At 43.7% G+C, this 22,936-nt stretch overlaps 1 protein-coding gene across 5 annotated transcripts in view; it reads left to right on the plus strand.

The window, feature by feature from the left end:
• The window catches only part of LOC139415176 (zinc finger and BTB domain containing 11), a 37,732-nt gene extending 15,085 nt beyond the window's left edge, over positions 1–22,647 (plus strand). Inside the window, exons 6-13 of one of the 5 annotated variants that reach the window (XR_011634952.1) lie at positions 1,510–1,744; positions 2,757–2,924; positions 5,207–5,324; positions 9,291–9,372; positions 10,721–10,797; positions 16,360–16,535; positions 21,195–21,807; positions 21,866–22,647. Coding sequence is in view for 4 of the 5 variants with exons in the window: in XM_071163101.1 (XP_071019202.1) it covers positions 1,510–1,744; positions 2,757–2,924; positions 5,207–5,324; positions 9,291–9,372; positions 10,721–10,797; positions 16,360–16,535; positions 21,195–21,715 (1,377 nt within the window). In the remaining variant the exon portion in view is untranslated. Of the gene's footprint in view, positions 1–1,509; positions 1,745–2,756; positions 2,925–5,206; positions 5,325–9,290; positions 9,373–10,720; positions 10,798–16,359; positions 16,536–21,194 lie in introns of all 5 variants that reach the window. The other 4 variants (XM_071163101.1, XM_071163230.1, XM_071163321.1 and 1 more) reach the window with 4 other exon arrangements.
• Positions 22,648–22,936: the final 289 nt, after the last annotated feature.

Below are 22,936 nucleotides of genomic sequence, written 5' to 3' on the forward strand. Positions count from 1 at the left end.
CCATCTCTCTTTAGAGATGATGTAGCTCTGAGTGAACAGAGATGTTATAGTGTTGTCTCCAGGGTTCCCCTACAGGCAGCCATCTCTCTTTAGAGATGATGTAGCTCTGAGTGAACAGAGATGTTATAGTGTTGTCTCCAGGGTTCCCCTACAGGCAGCCATCTCTCTTTAGAGATGATGTAGCTCTGAGTGAACAGAGATGTTATAGTGTTGTCTCCAGGGTTCCCCTACAGGCAGCCATCTCTCTTTAGAGATGATGTAGCTCTGAGTGAACAGAGATGTTATAGTGTTGTCTCCAGGGTTCCCCTACAGGCAGCCATCTCTCTTTAGAGATGATGTAGCTCTGAGTGAACAGAGATGTTATAGTGTTGTCTCCAGGGTTCCCCTACAGGTATATATATATATATATATATATATATATATTAAAAAAAACGTTTTTATGTATATTATAAATGTTTATATATATATATATACATAAACCTTTCTTTGATAAAAAAATATTAATTTGTATATATGTCAAATCTCTCTCTGTGTGTGTATATATAAACAGATTTTATATTTAAAAATTCATATTTTTTGATAAAAGGTTTATATTTAAACTTTATTTGATTATATATATTTGATATATACATAAACCTTTTTTTCATAAAAAAATATGAATTATATATATCAGCCAGGTGCTGGGGGGGCTGCCATAATCAACATCCACGTCTTCGTCGCCCGGGGAACAGTAATGAGATGTACTATTACGGAGGGCAGTAATTGGTCCGTTTACACCATGGAGCTCTCAATGACTTATGTACAGTAACACCATCACATCCTTACGTAGTCTTTCATTCACGTTGGAAACAGGACTTGGTTGATAACGTTATCTTTGTGATACTAGACCCCTTGCTAATATTGAGTTGAAACCTCCCTCCCCCTTTGCCCTCAGAACAGCCTCAATTCGTCACTCAGGGTATGTGATCGTATACAAATGTAAGCAAGGTTTGAAATTATCATGTTTTAGTGAAATCTATCAGTTTCGGGCTTTTTTGCATTAAATTATCAGTTTAACAAATGATTTGTAATTATGTTCTGACCCCCCCCACCCCCCCCCGACCAGCCGCTCGAGACAAATTGGTCCCGCGGCTGAATCTAGTTGACGATCTCTGCTGTGTGGTCTCTGCTGTGTGGTCTCTGCTGTGTGATCTCTGCTGTGTGGTCTCTGCTGTGTGGTCTCTGCTGTGTGGTCTCTGCTGTGTGGTCTCTGCTGTGTGATCTCTGCTGTGTGATCTCTGCTGTGTGATCTCTGCTGTGTGGTCTCTGCTGTGTGGTCTCTGCTGTGTGATCTCTGCTGTGTGATCTCTGCTGTGTGATCTCTGCTGTGTGGTCTCTGCTGTGTGGTCTCTGCTGTGTGATCTTTGCTGTGTGATCTCTGCTGTGTGATCTTTGCTGTGTGATCTTTGCTGTGTGATCTCTGCTGTGTGGTCTCACCAGACTGCCGACTACATTTCTTTCTTTCCCTAGTTATGTAACAAGGAGTTTCAGTACGCTGCCTCTCTGAGGGCCCATCTGGCCAGACACAAGCACCAGAAGAGTCAGAGGCCGACCCTGGTCAGGGTCCCCCAGCCCCACGGCGAGGAGGGCCTCGAGGTGGACGGCAGGACCAAGGGACGCACCAAGAGAGAGTTTGTCTGTGACATCTGTGGAAAGACTCTTCCTAAGCTGTACTCGCTGAGGATCCACATGCTGAACCACACTGGTCAGTTTCCCCCAGCTCTCAGGTGGTAAAGCGCCTGTATAAATTTGTTGTTGTTATCAGGGGTCACGTTAAGCTTTCCCGAAATCAGCATTTTCAAAACACAGAACATCAAAAACATCTGTTTTTAAACCATTTCGTCTGTGTTTTGATAATGTTTTGTTGATGAGGGGAGGTTTCTTATGTTTACTATCAAAATACTGCAGCCAGCTACATTTCTTAATGTTCCGCTTAAACTTAATCTTAAACTTAATCTTAATCCTAAACTTAATCTTAAACTTAATCCTAACCTTAATCTTAAACTTAATGTTAAACTTTAATCTTAAACTTAAACTTAATCTTAAACTTAATCTTAATCCTAAACTTAATCTTAAACTTAATCCTAACCTTAATCTTAAACTTAATGTTAAACTTAATCTTAAACTTAATCTTGCATTTTAACTTAGTTACTTTTCTCCGGTAGTTTTACTATCGTCTCTTCCTCTCTGTTATTGGTCAGAGCGAGGTCAGCTGATCGAAGGCCTGTTTGTGAACGCGGGAATGTGATTGGTCTGACGACGAGAGCGAAGGTTTCTCGTCTGATTGGAGAAACTCAACCTGAAGCACAAACTTAGTCTGAAGTCGAGCAGAAATTACATTGAGAAACATTTTACATCTGCGTTTACGCAATGCAGCAAGATGGTTAAATATATTTGTTTCTGTGTGAGAAATATAGAATTCTGCATTGACGTGGCCTCGTTGTTGTTGTTGTTATTATTATTATTATTGATTTTAAGGATTCTATTCTATGGCGGGTTATAGGCTTCTGGCCTTTTAAAGGCAATGTTCCTGCAATCACAGAAAACACTGCATATATCACCTCAATTTGAAGTTGCCTTTTTAAAGCGGTAAGGCCTATTACCCACGCTGGGTTGTGAATCCTTAATGTCAATAAAGCAGTAATGCCTATTAGCCGGTGTTGGGATTGAATCCTAGCCTTTTAATATTGTTATTCTAATTGTTGTTGTTTCCACAGGGGTACGGCCCCACTCCTGCAGGGTCTGTGGGAAGACCTTCGCTCATAAACACAGCCTGAAGATGCACAGAGCTCTACATGACGCTGCTAAACAGTTCCACTGTCTGCTCTGTGACAAGTCCTTCGTTAGTAAGAGAAGTCTGGAGGAACACACCAGTATTCACACAGGTACATTCTCCTCAGACACCAGTATTCACACAGGTACATTCTCCTCAGACACCAGTATTCACACAGGTACATTCTCCTCAGACACCAGTATTCACACAGGTACATTCTCCTCAGACACCAGTATTCACACAGGTACATTCTCCTCAGACACCAGTATTCACACAGGTACATTCTCCTCAGACACCAGTATTCACACAGGTACATTCTCCTCAGACACCAGTATTCACACAGGTACATTCTCCTCAGACACCAGTATTCACACAGGTACATTCTCCTCAGACACCAGTATTCACACAGGTACATTCTCCTCAGACACCAGTATTCACACAGGTACATTCTCCTCAGACACCAGTATTCACACAGGTACATTCTCCTCAAACACCAGTATTCACACAGGTACATTCTCCTCAGACACCAGTATTCACACAGGTACATTCTCCTCAGACACCAGTATTCACACAGGTACATTCTCCTCAGACACCAGTATTCACACAGGTACATTCTCCTCAGACACCAGTATTCACACAGGTACATTCTCCTCAGAAACCAGTATTCACACAGGTACATTCTCCTCAGACACCAGTATTCACACAGGTACATTCTCCTCAAACACCAGTATTCACACAGGTACATTCTCCTCAGACACCAGTATTCACACAGGTACATTCTCCTCAGACACCAGTATTCACACAGGTACATTCTCCTCAGACACCAGTATTCACACAGGTACATTCTCCTCAGACACCAGTATTCACACAGGTACATTCTCCTCAAACACCAGTATTCACACAGGTACATTCTCCTCAGACACCAGTATTCACACAGGTACATTCTCCTCAGACACCAGTATTCACACAGGTACATTCTCCTCAGACACCAGTATTCACACTATGGAGCCGTTGAGCTGCTCAGAGCAGAGTTGTTCTGCGTTGGTCTGACGAGGCATCCACCATATTTGCTAGAAATAGCCAGTATACGTTGGGGTTGGCACAATAGTGTGAAAAGTGTATTAGTCCTCAGTCTGTAGGAACACATTACTCTCTGGCGATAAGGGGTTTCATACTATACTGTTCACTCAATACACAAGTCCTTGGTTTGGTTAATCTAGGTATCTCTGGTAATATCTCTGTTAAATGTCTGGTAATATCTCTGTTAAATGTCTGGTAATATCTCTGTTAAATGTCTGGTAATATCTCTGTTAAATGTCTGGTAATATCTCTGTTAAATGTCTGGTAATATCTCTGTTAAATGTCTGGTAATATCTCTGTTAAATGTCTGGTAATATCTCTGTTAAATGTCTGGTAATATCTCTGTTAAATGTCTGGTAATATCTCTGTTAAATGTCTGGTAATATCTCTGTTAAATGTCTGGTAATATCTCTGTTAAATGTCTGGTAATATCTCTGTTAAATGTCTGGTAATATCTCTGTTAAATGTCTGGTAATATCTCTGTTAAATGTCTGGTAATATCTCTGGTAATATCTCTGTTTAATATCTGGTAATATCTCTGTTTAATATCTGGTAATATCTCTGTTAAATGTCTGGTAATATCTATGTTAAATGTCTGGTAATATCTCTGTTAAATGTCTGGTAATATCTCTGGTAATATCTCTGTTAAATGTCTGGTAATATCTATGTTAAATGTCTGTTAAATGTCTGGTAATATCTCTGTTTAATATCTGGTAATATCTCTGTTAAATGTCTGGTAATATCTCTGTTAAATGTCTGGTAATATCTCTGTTAAATGTCTGGTAATATCTCTGGTAATATCTCTGGTAATATCTCTGGTAATATCTCTGTTTAATGTCTGGTAATATCTCTGTTTAATGTCTGGTAATATCTCTGTTAAATGTCTGGTAATATCTATGTTAAATGTCTGGTAATATCTCTGGTAATATCTCTGGTAATATCTCTGTTTAATGTCTGGTAATATCTCTGTTTAATGTCTGGTAATATCTCTGTTAAATGTCTGGTAATATCTCTGTTAAATGTCTGGTAATATCGCTGGTAATATCTCTGTTTAATGTCTGGTAATATCTCTGTTAAATGTCTGGTAATATCTCTGGTAATATCTCTGTTTAATGTCTGGTAATATCTCTGTTTAATGTCTGGTAATATCTCTGTTTAATGTCTGGTAATATCTCTGTTAAATGTCTGGTAATATCTCTGTTAAATGTCTGGTAATATCTCTGTTAAATGTCTGGTAATATCTCTGTTAAATGTCTGGTAATATCTCTGTTAAATGTCAAATGTCTGGTAATATCTCTGTTAAATGTCTTCCAGGTGAATCTAAGTATCTCTGTACCCAGTGTGGGAGGTCGTTCCACCGAGCCTCTGGTCTGAGTAAACACATTAAGAGACACCAGCCCAGACCTGAAGTACGAGGATTCCCCTGCAATCAGTAAGGAATCTGCTTCTCTCTCCTCATTCTCAGACATTCATTTGGATAAAGTAGGTCTATCTGAGTGGGTGAGTTTTGTCCTTTCGTGTGTGTGTGTGTGTGTGCTCATTCCTGCTGTATTTCTCTCTGTTAGCTGTTTATTTTAGGTGTGTGAGTAATATTGCCTGTGTAGCTATGTACAAAACATTAGGAACACCTGCTCTTTCCATGGTATAGACTGACCAGGTGAATCCAGGTGAAAGCTGTGATCTCTTATTAAGGTCACTTGTTAAATCAGCTTCAATCGGTGTAAATTAAGATGAAGATGAGGCGTATGGCACTGACCCAATGATGAAGACGAGGCATATGCTACTGACCCAATGATGAAGATGAGGCGTATGCTACTGACTCAGTGATGAAGACGAGGCATATGCTATTGACCCAATGATGAAGATGAGGCGTATGCTATTGACCCAATGATGAAGACGAGGCGTATGCTACTGACCCAGTGATGAAGACGAGGCATATGCTACTGACCCAGTGATGAAGACGAGGCATATGCTACTGACCCAGTGATGAAGACGAGGCATATGCTACTGACCCAGTGATGAAGACGAGGCATATGCTACTGATCCAATGATGAAGACGAGGCATATGCTACTGACCCAATGATGAAGACGAGGCATATGCTACTGACCCAATGATGAAGACGAGGCATATGCTACTGACCCAATGATATGGCTCATGCGCTGCTGGTGCCAATAATAATATTCGCTCAACAAAGTTGAGAATTAAAAACTAAAAGACAGATTAGTTTTTTCATTGTCTTCTCTTTGAAGCGGTAGCCAATTGCTTTCCAAACTATGTTTTCCTGCAATTGTAGTTTTGAAATACTGCGATATGCCTGGCTGGGCCTGTTTCATTGACATTCGCAACTCTACGATCATCTATTTGGTAGCCTGTTTAGGTTTCCCGGAGCATTTTCCATACGATTTAATTCTAATCTTTGGTTTAACTAGAGTATGATTGGCTAAATAAAAACCAACAATACAACGGGCCAATGGAAATGCAGTATTGAATGATTCAAGAAAATTAGCCTATTTTGTTTGTGTATTTGCTAGGGCATCTGAATAACATTTATACATGGACAATAATTTCACATAGCGTAGTTTATTTTAACATCTAAAAGGCTATAAATAAATATATATATAATATATATATATACAGTTCATATTAGGAAATCAGACAATTGAAATGAATGAATTAGGCCCTAATCAATGAATTTCACATGACCTGGGAATACAGATATGCATCTGGTCACAGATACCTTAGGAAAAAAGGTAGGGGCGTGGATCAGAGAACCAGTCAGTATCTGGTGTGACCAGCCGTTGCCTCATGCAGCTCAATACATCTCCTTCACATAGAGATGATCAGGCTGTTGATTGTGGATTCTTGTCACTCCTCTTCAATGGCATCTGTGCTTTCAAATTTTCATCGATTAAAATGCAATTGTTCGTTGTCTATAAATTATGCCTGCCCCATACCATAACCCCACCGCCATCATGAGGAACTCTGTTCACAACCATTATCATCAGCAAACCACTCGCCCACACGATGCCATCTGCCCAGTACAGCTGAAACCGGGATTCATTGTGAAGAGCACACTTCTCCAGCGTGCCAGTGGCCATCGAAGTCAGTTACGACGCTGAACTACAGTCAGGTCAAGACTCTGGTGAGCAGATGAGCCGAGACGGATTCTGACAGCTTGTGCAGAAATTCTTTGGTTGTGCAAAACCCACAGTTTCATCAGCTGTCTGGGAGGCTGGTCTCAGATGATCCCACAGGTGAAGAAGCCGGACGTGGAGGTCCTGGGCTGGCGTGGTTACACGTGGTCTGCGGTTTTGAGGCCGGTTGGACCTACTGCCAAATTCTCTAAAACGATGTTGGAGGTGGCTTATAGTAGAGAAATGTAACATTAAATTCTCTGGCGACAACTCTGGTGGACATTCCTGCAGTCAGCATGCCAATTGCATGCTCCCTCAACTTGAGACGTGTGACAAAACTGCACCTTTTATTGTCCCCAGCACAAGCTACACCTGTGTAAGGATCATGCTGTTTAATCAGCTTTGGAGGGCAGGGCTTCAGCCAGGTTGTCGGCTGTGTAGGATTCCACGTAGGTTGTTTCCATACCGCGGGATTTCAGTGTCCAGTCTTTGGTGAGGGCAGCGCAATTATTTTTTTGCTGTTGTTTAGTTCTGTCTGAACCCCCCCCCCCCCCCCCTTCACCTTATTTAACAAGTTAGGGGCCGCTGTTTGAGAGAAATACTTTCTCCCCAGTAACTTGTATAGTCTGTCCAATTTACGTAGGATTTCTTTGAAGGTGGGTTTCTCCTCCATTCTGAAGGGAACCATTATTTTTACTAAAGAACAAATTACACCCTGTAGGCTATTGGATTTAGCTTACTGCTGTGGCCTGCCCGGTCCCCAGATCTCTGCCCGGTCCCCAGATCGGGGGACGCAACTCAATATTATGGTGGTGTTCCTAATGTTTTGTAGACTCAAGTGTACATACATACATACATACAGTATATATATATATATAGATATAGACACACACACACACACACACACACACACACACTATGTGATGTCGTGCCTGTCCTGACTGGTCTGTATCCCCTTCTCTCCTCCAGCTGTGATAACTGACTGGTCTGTATCCCCTTCTCTCCTCCAGCTGTGATAACTGACTGGTCTGTATCCCCTTCTCTCCTCCAGCTGTGATAACTGACTGGTCTGTATCCCCTTCTCTCCTCCAGCTGTGATAACTGACTGGTCTGAGCTGTGATAACTGACTGGTCTGTATCCCCTTCTCTCCTCCAGCTGTGATAACTGACTGGTCTGTATCCCCTTCTCTCCTCCAGCTGTGATAACTGACTGGTCTGTATCCCCTTCTCTCCTCCAGCTGTGATAACTGACTGGTCTGTATCCCCTTCTCTCCTCCAGCTGTGATAACTGACTGGTCTGTATCCCCTTCTCTCCTCCAGCTGTGATAACTGACTGGTCTGTATCCCCTTCTCTCCTCCAGCTGTGATAACTGACTGGTCTGTATCCCCTTCTCTCCTCCAGCTGTGATAACTGACTGGTCTGTATCCCCTTCTCTCCTCCAGCTGTGATAACTGACTGGTCTGTATCCCCTTCTCTCCTCCAGCTGTGATAACTGACTGGTCTGTATCCCCTTCTCTCCTCCAGCTGTGATAACTGACTGGTCTGTATCCCCTTCTCTCCTCCAGCTGTGATAACTGACTGGTCTGTATCCCCTTCTCTCCTCCAGCTGTGATAACTGACTGGTCTGTATCCCCTTCTCTCCTCCAGCTGTGATAACTGACTGGTCTGTATCCCCTTCTCTCCTCCAGCTGTGATAACTGACTGGTCTGTATCCCCTTCTCTCCTCCAGCTGTGATAACTGACTGGTCTGTATCCCCTTCTCTCCTCCAGCTGTGATAACTGACTGGTCTGTATCCCCTTCTCTCCTCCAGCTGTGATAACTGACTGGTCTGTATCCCCTTCTCTCCTCCAGCTGTGATAACTGACTGGTCTGTATCCCCTTCTCTCCTCCAGCTGTGATAACTGACTGGTCTGTATCCCCTTCTCTCCTCCAGCTGTGATAACTGACTGGTCTGTATCCCCTTCTCTCCTCCAGCTGTGATAACTGACTGGTCTGTATCCCCTTCTCTCCTCCAGCTGTGATAACTGACTGGTCTGTATCCCCTTCTCTCCTCCAGCTGTGATAACTGACTGGTCTGTATCCCCTTCTCTCCTCCAGCTGTGATAACTGACTGGTCTGTATCCCCTTCTCTCCTCCAGCTGTGATAACTGACTGGTCTGTATCCCCTTCTCTCCTCCAGCTGTGATAACTGACTGGTCTGTATCCCCTTCTCTCCTCCAGCTGTGATAACTGACTGGTCTGTATCCCCTTCTCTCCTCCAGCTGTGATAAGAGTTTCTTTGAGGCCAAAGACCTGCAGCAGCACATGAACAAACACCTGGGACTCAAGCCCTTCCAGTGTCAGGTGGGGAATATTAATATTAATAATGGTGTTATATTCTATCAGCTATGTGGGAAGTGTTATAGCTGTGTTATATTCTATCAGCTATGTGGGAAGTGTTATAGCTGTGTTTGGTGTTATATTCTATCAGGTATGTGGGAAGTGTTATAGCTGTGTTATATTCTATCAGCTATGTGGGAAGTGTTATAGCTGTGTTTGGTGTTATATTCTCAGCTATGTAGGAAGTGTTATAGCTGTGTTTGGTGTTATATTCTATCAGGTATGTGGGAAGTGTTATAGCTGTGTTTGGTGTTATATTCTCAGGTATGTGGGAAGTGTTATAGCTGTGTTTGGTGTTATATTCTATCAGGTATGTGGGAAGTGTTATAGCTGTGTTATATTCTATCAGGTATGTGGGAAGTGTTATAGCTGTGTTTGGTGTTATATTCTCAGGTATGTAGGAAGTGTTATAGCTGTGTTTGGTGTTATATTCTATCAGGTATGTGGGAAGTGTTATAGCTGTGTTTGGTGTTATATTCTATCAGGTATGTAGGAAGTGTTATAGCTGTGTTGGGTTATATTCTCAGGTATGTAGGAAGTGTTATAGCTGTGTTGGGTTATATTCTCAGGTATGTAGGAAGTGTTATAGCTGTGTTGGGTTATATTCTATCAGGTATGTAGGAAGTGTTATAGCTGTGTTTGGTGTTATATTCTATCAGGTATGTGGGAAGTGTTATAGCTGTGTTTGGTGTTATATTCTATCAGGTATGTAGGAAGTGTTATAGCTGTGTTGGGTTATATTCTATCAGGTATGTAGGAAGTGTTATAGCTGTGTTTGGTGTTATATTCTCAGGTATGTAGGAAGTGTTATAGCTGTGTTTGGTGTTATATTCTCAGGTATGTGGGAAGTGTTATAGCTGTGTTTGTTATATTCTATCAGGTATGTGGGAAGTGTTATAGCTGTGTTTGGTGTTATATTCTATCAGGTATGTGGGAAGTGTTATAGCTGTGTTTGGTGTTATATTCTCAGGTATGTGGGAAGTGTTATAGCTGTGTTTGGTGTTATATTCTCAGGTATGTGGGAAGTGTTATAGCTGTGTTTGGTGTTATATTCTCAGGTATGTAGGAAGTGTTATAGCTGTGTTTGGTGTTATATTCTCAGGTATGTGGGAAGTGTTATAGCTGTGTTATATTCTATCAGGTATGTGGGAAGTGTTATAGCTGTGTTTGGTGTTATATTCTATCAGGTATGTGGGAAGTGTTATAGCTGTGTTTGGTGTTATATTCTCAGGTATGTGGGAAGTGTTATAGCTGTGTTTGGTGTTATATTCTCAGGTATGTGGGAAGTGTGACAGCTGTGTTATATTCTCAGGTATGTGGGAAGTGTTACAGTTGGAAGAAGGACTGGTATTCCCATGTGAAGTCCCACAGTGTGGCAGAGCCTTACAAGTAAGTCACCACCATAGAAATCAAATTCTATTCATCACATGCTTGGTAAACAACCGGTGTGGTCTAACAGTGAAATGCTTAGTTACGGGTCCTTCCCGACAACGCAGAGAGAAAGAAAATAGATAAATAATAGAAAAGTAAAAACACGTAATAAAATATATACACAATAAGTAACGATATACGGTACCAAGTTGATCTGCCAGGGTACGAGCTAATTGAGGTAGGTATACACATATAACTAGGAACGACTTGACAGGTGGTAAACTATAGCATGGCAAACGATAGTAAGTTAAAAATGGGTCAATGCAGATAGCCCAGGTAACTATTTGGTTAACTATTTAACTAACTATTTATCAGTCTCATGGCTTTCGGGGGTAGAAGCTGTTCAGGATCCTTTTGGTTCCTGACATCGTTACCGTTTGCTGTGCGTTAGCAGAGAGAACAGTCTATGACGTGGGGCCTTCCTCTGATACCGCCTGGTATAGAGGTCCTGGATGGCAGGAGGCTCGGCCCCAAATAAAATGTATTTATATAGCCCTTCGTACATCAGCTGATATCTCAAAGTGCTGTACAGAAACTCAGCCTAAACCCCCAAGCAATGCAGGTGTAGAAGCACGGTGGCTAGGAAAAACTCCCTAGAAAGGCCAAAACCTAGGAAGAAACCTAGAGAGGAACCAGGCTGTGGGGTGGCCAGTCCTCTTCTGGCTGTGCCGGGTAGAGATTATAACAGAACATGGCCAAGATGTTCAAATGTTCATAAATGACCAGCATGGTCAAATAATAATAAGGCAGAACAGTTGAAACTGGCGCAGCAGCACGGCCAGGTGGACTGGGGACAGCAAGGAGTCATCATGTCAGGTAGTCCTGAGGCATGGTCCTAGGGCTCAGGTGCTCCGAGAGAGAGAAAGAAAGAGAGAATTAGAGAGAGCATGCTTAAATTCACACAGGACACCGGATAAAACAGGAGAAGTACTCCAGACATAACAAACTGACCCCAGCCCCTCGACACAAACTACTGCAGCATAAATACTGGAGGCTGAGACCGGAGGGGTCAGGAGACACTGTGGCCCCATCCGATGACACCCCCGGACAGGGCCAAACAGGCAGGATATAACCCTATCCACTTTGCCAAAGCACAGCCCCCACACCACTAGAGGGATATCTTCAACCACCAACCTACCATCCTGAGACGAGGCCGATTATAGCCCACAAAGATCTCCGCCACGACACAACCCAAGGGGTCCCTAGGGACGGTATGAAAGAGCCCCAGTAAGCCAGTGTAGGGAGGCTAGCACTGGAGTAATATGATCAAATGTTTTGGTTCTAGTCAGGATTCTAGCAGCCGTATTTAGCACTAACTGAAGTTTATTTAGTGCTTTATCCGGTTAGCCGGAAAGTAGAGCATTGCAGTAGTCTAACCTAGAAGTGACAAAAGCATGGATAAATTTTTCTGCATCATTTTTGGACAGAAAGTTGACCAATTCGTTTTTTATATTTTCTGTGTCAAGGTTTGGCTTTTTCAAGAGAGGCTTTATTACTGCCACTTTTAGTGATGTACTGGGCTGTACGCACTACCCTCTGAAGCATCCAGTTGCAGAGGGAGGGGTTCAGTCCCAGGGTCCTTAGCTTAGTGATGACCTTGTAGGGCGCTTGGGTGGTGAACGCCAAGCTGTAGTCAATGAACAGCATTCTCACGTCGATGTTTCTTTTGTCCAATTGGGAAAGGACAGTGTGGAGGGCAATAGATATTGTGTCATCTGTGGCTCTGTTGGGGCAGTATGCGAATTGGAGTGGGTTCATGCTGTCTGGGATAATGGTGTTTGAGCCATGACCTGCCTTTCAAAGCATTTCATGGCTACAGATGGGAATGCTATGGGGCGATAGTCATTTAGACAGGTTACCTTGGCCTTCTTGGGCACATGGACTATGGTGGTCTGCCTGAAACATGTTGGTATTAGACTCGGACAGGGACAGGTTGAAAATGTCAGTGGAAACACTTTCCAGCTGGTCAGCACACGCTTCCTGGTAATTGGTTTGTGAATGTTAACCTGTTTTTAAAGGTCTAACTCACATCTGCTATGGAGAGCGTGATCACAGTCGTCCGGAACAGCTGGTGCTCTCTCGCATGGTTCAGTGTTGCTTGCCTCGAAGCGAGCATAGAAGGCATTTAGCTTGTCTGGTAAGACCGCGTCACTGGAAAGCTCGCAGCAGTGATAGTTTGCAAGCCCTGCCAGTTGGTGTAATAGGATTTGAGCTTAGTATTTGTATCGGTGCTTTGCCTGTTTGATGGTTAGTTGGAGGGCGTGGGGGTGATGTCATAGAATGAAGGGAAGGTAACAGTTTTTCTCAATCCTGCCCACAGCTGGCAGCACTCAAGTAATCATCAATTTGGAGCACAGCTGCAAAGGAACCGGACTTTAATGCTCATGGTCAATTCGGTTTGACATTTGATATCCCTATGTATGTACATGTACATGGGACCAATATTTTTATATATTTAAAAACCTCAAACCAATTATAAATTGTAGATATTCATATACAAATATTGATCGTATTTTGATGAGACAACTAAAATATTTATTGGCGGTCCGTATCTAGCCCCAGAGATGGGCTATCCAAGTCAAACCAACCAGCCTGGCTGAAGCTGATGGGTGAAAGAAGTTGACTAGCGCTAGCCTAGGCGTCTTCAAGAAACAGTTTTCATGTTATCTAGAAGGAGAGTAACTGTGTACTATTTTGGCAGAGTCAAATGCACAAGAAACACCAACATTAACCGTTACCAAGGCGACACTCCGTCTCAACTCCTCCTCCATATTTACTGGATTGGTTGAACAGTGCAGAAGAGAACCCCCCCCCACCCCCTTTTTCCCCCCTTTCTTTCTCATCAGGACCAGAATATGCAGGGTGTTTCTTTTAGCCTGCTAGGTTAGGATACCACTAAAACGTTCACAACCTTTTATTTTAGCCTGCTAGGTTAGGATACCACTAAAACGTTCACAACCTTTTCTTTTAGCCTGCTAGCTTAGGATACCACTAAAACGTTCACAACCTTTTCTTTTAGCCTGCTAGCTTAGGATACCACTAAAACGTTCACAACCTTTTCTTTTAGCCTGCTAGGTTAGGATACCACTAAAACGTTCACAACCTTTTCTTTTAGCCTGCTAGGTTAGGATACCACTAAAACGTTCACAACCTTTTCTTTTAGCCTGCTAGGTTAGGATACCGCTAAAACGTTCACAACCTTTTCTTTTAGCCTGCTAGGTTAGGATACCACTAAAACGTTCACAACCTTTAATTTTAGCCTGCTAGGTTAGGATACCACTAAAACGTTCACAACCTTGACAACAGGTGTTTCTTTTAGCCTGCTAGGTTAGGATACCGCTAAAACGTTCACAACCTTGACAACAGGTGTTTCTTTTAGCCTGCTAGGTTAGGATACCACTAAAACGTTCACAACCTTATCTTTTAGCCTGCTAGGTTAGGATACCACTAAAACGTTCACAACCTTATCTTTTAGCCTGCTAGGTTAGGATACCACTAAAACGTTCACAACCTTTTCTTTTAGCCTGCTAGGTTAGGATACCGCTAAAACGTTCACAACCTTTTCTTTTAGCCTGCTAGGTTAGGATACCACTAAAACGTTCACAACCTTTTATTTTAGCCTGCTAGGTTAGGATACCACTAAAACGTTCACAACCTTTTATTTTAGCCTGCTAGCTTAGGATACCGCTAAAACGTTCACAACCTTTTATTTTAGCCTGCTAGGTTAGGATACCGCTAAAACGTTCACAACCTTGACAACAGGTGTTTCTTTTAGCCTGCTAGGTTAGGATACCACTAAAACGTTCACAACCTTGACAACAGGTGTTTCTTTTAGCCTGCTAGGTTAGGATACCGCTAAAACGTTCACAACCTTGACAACAGGTGTTTCTTTTAGCCTGCTAGGTTAGGATACCACTAAAACGTTCACAACCTTATCTTTTAGCCTGCTAGGTTAGGATACCACTAAAACGTTCACAACCTTGACAACAGGTGTTTCTTTTAGCCTGCTAGGTTAGGATACCACTAAAACGTTCACAACCTTATCTTTTAGCCTGCTAGGTTAGGATACCACTAAAACGTTCACAACCTTGAAAACAGGTGTTTCTTTTAGCCTGCTAGGTTAGGATACCGCTAAAACGTTCACAACCTTGACAACAGGTGTTTCTTTTAGCCTGCTAGGTTAGGATACCGCTAAAACGTTCACAACCTTGACAACAGGTGTTTCTTTTAGCCTGCTAGGTTAGGATACCGCTAAAACATTCACAACCTTGACAACAGGTGTTTCTTTTAGCCTGCTAGGTTAGGATACCACTAAAACGTTCACAACCTTGACAACAGGTGTTTCTTTTAGCCTGCTAGGTTAGGATACCGCTAAAACGTTCACAACCTTGACAACAGGTGTTTCTTTTAGCCTGCTAGGTTAGGATACCACTAAAACGTTCACAACCTTATCTTTTAGCCTGCTAGGTTAGGATACCACTAAAACGTTCACAACCTTATCTTTTAGCCTGCTAGGTTAGGAGACCACTAAAACGTTCACAACCTTATCTTTTAGCCTGCTAGGTTAGGATACCACTAAAACGTTCACAACCTTATCTTTTAGCCTGCTAGGTTAGGATACCACTAAAACGTTCACAACCTTATCTTTTAGCCTGCTAGGTTAGGATACCACTAAAACGTTCACAACCTTATCTTTTAGCCTGCTAGGTTAGGATACCACTAAAACGTTCACAACCTTGACAACAGGTGTTTCTTTTAGCCTGCTAGGTTAGGATACCACTAAAACGTTCACAACCTTATCTTTTAGCCTGCTAGGTTAGGATACCACTAAAACGTTCACAACCTTGACACCAGGCATTTCAAAAACTGACACATTTAGTTTACGTTCAGACATGGAACGGCATGCATTCATATACACATCTTCATACTAATTAGTTTCAGATGTTATTTATTTTGTCTCTGTTTCTAACGAGTGAGGGATGGAGGGATGATTTAAACGAGTGAGGCATGGAGGGATGATTTAAACGAGTGAGGGATGGAGGGATGATTTAAACGAGTGAGGGATGGAGGGATGATTTAAACGAGTGAGGCATGAAGGGATGATTTAAACGAGTGAGGCATGGAGGGATGATTTAAACGAGTGAGGCATGGAGGGATGATTTAAACGAGTGAGGCATGGAGGGATGATTTAAACGAGTGAGGGATGGAGGGATGATTTAAACGAGTGAGGCATGGAGGGATGATTTAAACGAGTGAGGGATGGAGGGATGATTTAAACGAGTGAGGCATGGAGGGATGATTTAAATGAGTGAGGGATGGAGGGATGATTTAAACGAGTGAGGGATGGAGGGATGATTTAAACGAGTGAGGGATGGAGGGATGATTTAAACGAGTGAGGGATGGAGGGATGATTTAAACGAGTGAGGGATGGAGGGATGATTTGAAGCACTTTGTGACAATTGTTGATGTAAACAGGTTTTTTCCTAGATGATATTTGATTGTTAATCCTTTGTCCTGTAGGTGTAACGTCTGTGGTAAGGAGTTCTTTGAGAAGGCTCTGTTCAGGAGACATGTGAAGAAGGCCACGCATGGCAAGAAGGGCAGAGTCAAGCAGAACCTAGAGAGAGAGTGTGAACACTGTGGCAGGAAGTTCACCCAGCTCCGAGAGTACAGACGACACATGAACAACCACCAGGGTGAGACACACACACACACACACACACACGTGAAGCCACAATATGTCTTCAGCCTAATGGCACTTGGTTTACTATGTGGCTGGAGAAATGTGAGCTCTCTCAAGTTCATAGCTGGAGCGATGCATGCAATTACTATGCGGGCAACATCTAACACTCGAACCTACTGTTTAACTGGATCTAAATGGACTCTAACAGTAAAACGTACTACTCCTTGATGATATAGGGTAAATGTACTCTAAATCACATATGTCAGAGTCAAGGCCCGCGGGCCACATCCGGCCCGCAAGAAGGTTTTTTACGGCCCCTGGGATGATCTTGATTTATTATTAGAACCGGCCCGCAGCAAGCCGGCAGCCCGCAGATCTTTTACACGCACCAATACTACATTTCCCACAATGCAAAGGTGACGCACCGAGCAGTAGGCTGCTTCATTTCAATATTTATTGGCACAGCAGTCGTCAGCATCACAGTAAAATTAACTTTCAGATACCCATCAAAAATGGCAAAACGGAAGGTGGATACTGAGAACCGGGGGTTTCAAACAAGGTGGGAGTCGGAGTATATGTTCACGAAGGTAGCTGGAAAACCTGTGTGTCTTCTGTGTGGAGAAAGTGTGGCGGTACTGAAAGAGTATAATCTGAGACGACATTATGAAACGAAACACGCGGACACACACGCGGACGCAACTGTCAAGGCCAGTTTTATTTTGGCAGAAGAGATCGCTAAATCAGCCCGGCCATTTACGGAGGGGGATTTCATCAAAAACTGCATGATTAAAGTTTGTGACGAAGTTTGCCCAGAAAAAAGGCAACTCTTTTTAAATGTGAGTCTGAGCAGAAACACCATTGCCGAGAGAGTAGACCAGTTGTCCATCAATCTAAAAGAGCAGCTTGTGAAAAAGGGAAAAGATTTTATTGCATATTCCTTGGCTGTGGATGAGAGCACCGACATTTCTGACATTGCCCAGTTGTCAATTTTCATCCGCGGAGTGGACTCCAACCTAAGCGTGACAGAGGAGTTTTTGGCTTTACGTCCTATGCATGGCACAACTACGGGGCATGATTTGTATGAAGAGGTGTCAAGATGTGTAAATGAGATGGAGCTGCCTTGGGAAAAACTCGTGGGTTTGACAACCGACGGAGCACCTGCGATGTGTGGACACAGGAGCGGACTGGTGGCGAAGATACGGGAAAAGATGCAAGAGGAAAACGCGACAGGTGAGCTGACAGCTTATCATTGTATCATACACCAGGAAGCGTTGTGCGGTAAAGCCTTGAAAATGGAGCATGTAATGAGCATCATCACGCGCACAGTTAACTTTATCAGAGCCAAAGGTTTGAATCACCGCCAGTTCAAGGCATTTCTGACGGAGTTAGAAACGGAGCATGGTGATTTGCCTTATCACACAGAGGTGCGATGGCTAAGCCAGGGAAAGGTGCTTCAAAGATGTTTCGAGCTTCGTGAGGAGATTTGTCTGTTCTTGGACAGCAAAGGGAAAGACACAACACAACTCCGAGACGAAATGTTTCTGTGTGAAATGGCTTTTCTGTGTGACATTACGAGTCATCTGAATGCAATAAACTTGCAGCTGCAGGGTCGGGATCGTGTCATCTCTGATATGTACAGTACAGTGAAGGCATTTAAAACCAAACTGACTCTGTGGGAGACGCAGATGCGGAAAGAAAATTTGAGCCACTTTCCCAGCTGCCAGACCATGAAAGAGAAGCTCTCTACCAGTGCGTTCCCGAGCACACAGTTGGCTGATAAAATAGGTATGCTTGCCGCTGACTTTCGACGCCGATTTGCTGACTTTGAAGCACAAAAAAGCAGGTTGGAACTGCTCGGTAACCCATTTGCTGTTGACGTGGAAAGCTCACCACCAAACCTCCAAATGGAGTTGATTGACCTCCAATGCAATGATGCACTGAGGGCAAAATATGCGGCAGTGGGTGCTGCGGAGTTCGCCCGTTTCCTCCCCGGCACAATGCCCCAGCTGCGCATCCAGGCTGCTCAAACGTTGTCTATGTTTGGCAGCACATACCTGTGTGAACAACTGTTTTCTTTGATGAACCTGAACAAAACATCACACAGAAGTCGACTTACTGCTGAACACCTCCACTCAATTCTGAGGATTTCTTCAGCTCAGAGCCTTACCCCGAACATTGATGAACTTGTGGAAAAGATGGGACACCACCAAGTATCACCCTCAACCTCAAACAAGTGAACATTACTGTGCAATCACATATTTAGAGTTTTTACTCAGTTCAAGTTTAAAAGTTAAAATTTAATATTTGTTTTCACTGCATGTTACTTCTCCTTAAACAAAGTGTTGTTTTTGATTAATAGATTTTTGCACTTTATTTTTTTGTATTTCAATCCAATTATATTTTAAAAATATTTCAGTTGAGTGGATGATAGAAAATTGCTATTATTGTTTTTTCTTTGAAGTAAATTTAGCCCACTTTTGCTAAAATAGAAAATATAGTCTACTGATGGTGCCTTGAATACCGGTTTCTTTCATTTAATGTTCATGTTATGGGGATATTTATATAAAGGAAATTTGTCTTTTGTGTCTGTTGAAAATTAAAGATTACTGACAGAGCCATAAGAAAATATTGCTTTATTTATCTGATCATATTGTAATATATTTGTTAGGTTTTCAGTAGGTTCAATTAGGTTCACTAGACTATATGCGTCATTTAAAAATTTTTCAATGAACATTCGAACAGTCCGGCCCTCGTCTTGTAGCTGATTTTTTTATTTGGCCCTCCGTCCATTTGACTTTGACACCCCTGCTCTAAATGGTCTCAAACAGTAAACCGCTACCTGTCGCTCTGCATCAACCTCTACCTGTCTCTCTGCATCAACCGCTACCTGTCTCTCTGCATCAACCGCTCGCTACCTGTCGCTCTGCATCGATCGCTCGCCGCCTGTCGCTCTGCATCGACCGCTCGCCGCCTGTCGCTCTGCATCGACCGCTCGCCGCCTGTCGCTCTGCATCGACCGCTCGCCGCCTGTCGCTCTGCATCGACCGCTCGCCGCCTGTCGCTCTGCATCGACCGCTCGCCGCCTGTCGCTCTGCATCGACCGCTCGCCGCCTGTCGCTCTGCATCGACCGCTCGCCGCCTGTCGCTCTGCATCGACCGCTCTGCACCGACCGCTCGCCGCCTGTCGCTCTGCATCGACCGCTCGCCGCCTGTCGCTCTGCATCGACCGCTCGCCGCCTGTCGCTCTGCATCGACCGCTCGCCGCCTGTCGCTCTGCATCGACCGCTCGCCGCCTGTCGCTCTGCACCGACCGCTCGCCGCCTGTCGCTCTGCACCGACCGCTCGCCGCCTGTCGCTCTGCACCGACCGCTCGCCACCTGTCGCTCTGCACCAACCGCTCGCCACCTGTCGCTCTGCATCGACCGCTCGCTACCTGTCGCTCTGCATCGACCGCTCGCCACCTGTCGCTCTGCATCAACAGCTAGTTTTTGAGTGTTTTAATCAACTTAAATCTGAACATTTATGCCCATGTTTATTATATATATTATACATATCAACACACTATCCCCATGTGGTTCAATGCAAACCGACCTTAATGTGAACGGTGATGTATGGTGAAAAAGGGAATAGCAAAGTCTAAGCCCACCTGAAATAGATTTAGTACATTTGAGTACAACAATACAGTGTTCCTTTTACAGTAATAAGACAAAATGTAAGATGTGAAACTTGTTTTAGTTCAAGTTATGTTGCTACTGTGTGACTGACATGCAGGCACGACCGCTAGCATAAAACAAACATTTTCAATTGGCAAGATATGGTAATTAATGCCCATGATATGGTAATTAATGCCCATGATACGGTAATTAATGCCCATGATACGGTAATTAATGCCCATGATATGGTAATTAATTCCCATGATATGGTAATTAATGCCCTCTTTGTTTTACATAAAGTATGATCACTCATCTGAAGGTACTAAACAGTGTCTGAGGTTTCTATGCAGCTTTGAAGATGGCCACTAGTGGGAACGTATACAACTTAATAATACAACATCTGATTGGTTTAGAATAACAACTCTTATGAATGTAACATCTGATTGGCTTAGAATAACAACTGTTATGGATGTAACATCTGAATGGCTTAGAATAACAACTATTATGAATCTAACATCTGATTGGCTTAGAATAACAACTCTTATGAATACAACCAGATAAATTTTTTGAAATATTAAATGGCAGAAAATGTTTATTTTTTTTTAATCTAAAGATGGAAATGGGCTTAACATTAAGGCTGAGTTATAAGCCAGTGTTAGGAGGGTATGTCAGTTTGTTGTAAATGACAACAGCTAAATGAGATCCAACTGACGCCGTACCCCATTCTGTAAGCAGGCGCGAGGCCACAAATAATGTCCAATAACTGACAACGGACTATTTTTGACTGCTGTCATATGGACACTTTGTATTCACTCTAATGCCATTATTGCATTTGTGCTGATTTTCACTATTTGTCAAGCACACTTGGTGCTTATAATGATGTTGAGGCTACTGGGGGAGGGGGAGGGTCCAACGAAGCCTTGTTAATGTTAATAGGTTCACTCACCTTACAGACAGGTGTTGATTGGGTGGCTAGAAAATAGGAGTCTATTCTAACACCTGTCCTCTTCTTCTCTCAGGAGTCAAACCCTTTGAGTGTCTGACGTGTGGAGTAGCCTGGGCCGACGCCCGCTCTCTGAAGAGACACGTACGCACCCACACCGGCGAGCGCCCTTACGTGTGCCCCGAGTGCCAGGAAGCCCACATCGATGCCCGCTCCCTACGGAAGCACATGACCAAGTACCACGGCGACCTCCTGCCGGGGAAGATCATGCTGGAGAAAGATACCCTACAGTTTCACAACCAGGGTACTCAGGTGGAACACGCCGTCTCCATCCTGGCGTCCGATCTCCCCCCCGAGCTCCGGCCCGTCCAGCCGCCGCCGGCCGAGGAGATCGAGACGGTGCTGATCACGGAGGAGACGGTGGAGGCGGTTCAGGCCGTTCAGGGTGACGGGGTCGCGACCTTGTCAGATCAGAGCATCATGCAGGTGGTGAACTATGTGCTGTCTCAGCAGAGTGTACTGCCCGGGGGGGTGAAGATGGAGGAGCAAGAGGTTATACAAACCATGGAGGTGGTACACATGGCAGAGGTGGAGTGATGTGATGTGACAGACCAGAGGTGGAGGGACGTGACAGACCAGAGGTGGAGGGACGTGACAGACCAGAGGTGGAGGGACGTGACAGACCAGAGGTGGAGTGATGTGACGTGACAGACCAGAGGTGGAGTGATGTGATGTGACAGACCAGAGGTGGAGGGACGTGACAGACCAGAGGTGGAGTGACGTGACAGACCACCTAGTGGACAGCAAGAATGACTCACATAGCCACTAATATCCCTAATCCTGAACCAGGTGGAGTGACTCTCGTATCCCTGACCTATCAGAACCCAGGTGGAGTGACTCTCGTATCCCTGACCTATCAGAACCCAGGTGGAGTGACTCTCGTATCCCTGACCTATCAGAACCCAGGTGGAGTGACTCTCGTATCCCTGACCTATCACAACCCAGGTGGAGTGACTCTCGTATCCCTGACCTATCACAACCCAGGTGGAGTGACTCTCGTATCCCTGACCTATCACAACCCAGGTGGAGTGACCTCTCGTATCCCTGACCTATCAGAACCCAGGTGGACAGGTTGACACAGGACTGTCAGTCTCTGTCCTGAGGTGGAGGAACGGGGAATGTGTCAGATACCTGGGTGGTGTTCATTAGGGCACAACTGTAGCAAAACATTCTGCAATGGAAAACAATGTGTTCTTATGAGATGAATTCAGGTACTGCTCCCTTGTTTTCCCCCAATTGAACAGGCCCCTCTTGTCTACAGTGGGACAGAAGGTACAAAGTTGACTATTTTTTACTGAATATATAGATTGAACGAACTGAATTGATTTAAAGCTCAATCCAATCTTGTGTGTAAAATAGTGGCAGTCATTTAACATATTCTGTATTAATCTGGACGAATTTGCTGCATTCATGAATCTCACCACATACCGTTGAATCTCAGATATTTTATTAAATGATAAAATAATCCAGTTTTCAGACTTTTTTTCCTTTTCCTTCAGGACCATGTTTTATTTACCATGTTTGTGCAACTTTGTTCTAGCCTTGTTTTAACATGAGCCTGATCTGCAAGCTGGTATCACTCACCGTCTGGTATCACTCACACCGTCTGGTATCACTCATCGTCTGGTATCACTCCCCCCTTTATAAGTTGAAGCTCATCGTCTGGTATCACTCACCGTCTGGTATCACTCACACCGTCTGGTATCACTCATCGTCTGGTATCACTCCCCCCTTTATAAGTTGAAGCTCATCGTCTGG

Source organism: Oncorhynchus clarkii, chromosome 1 (genome assembly GCF_045791955.1).
Source record: "Oncorhynchus clarkii lewisi isolate Uvic-CL-2024 chromosome 1, UVic_Ocla_1.0, whole genome shotgun sequence".
NCBI lineage: Eukaryota > Metazoa > Chordata > Actinopteri > Salmoniformes > Salmonidae > Oncorhynchus > Oncorhynchus clarkii.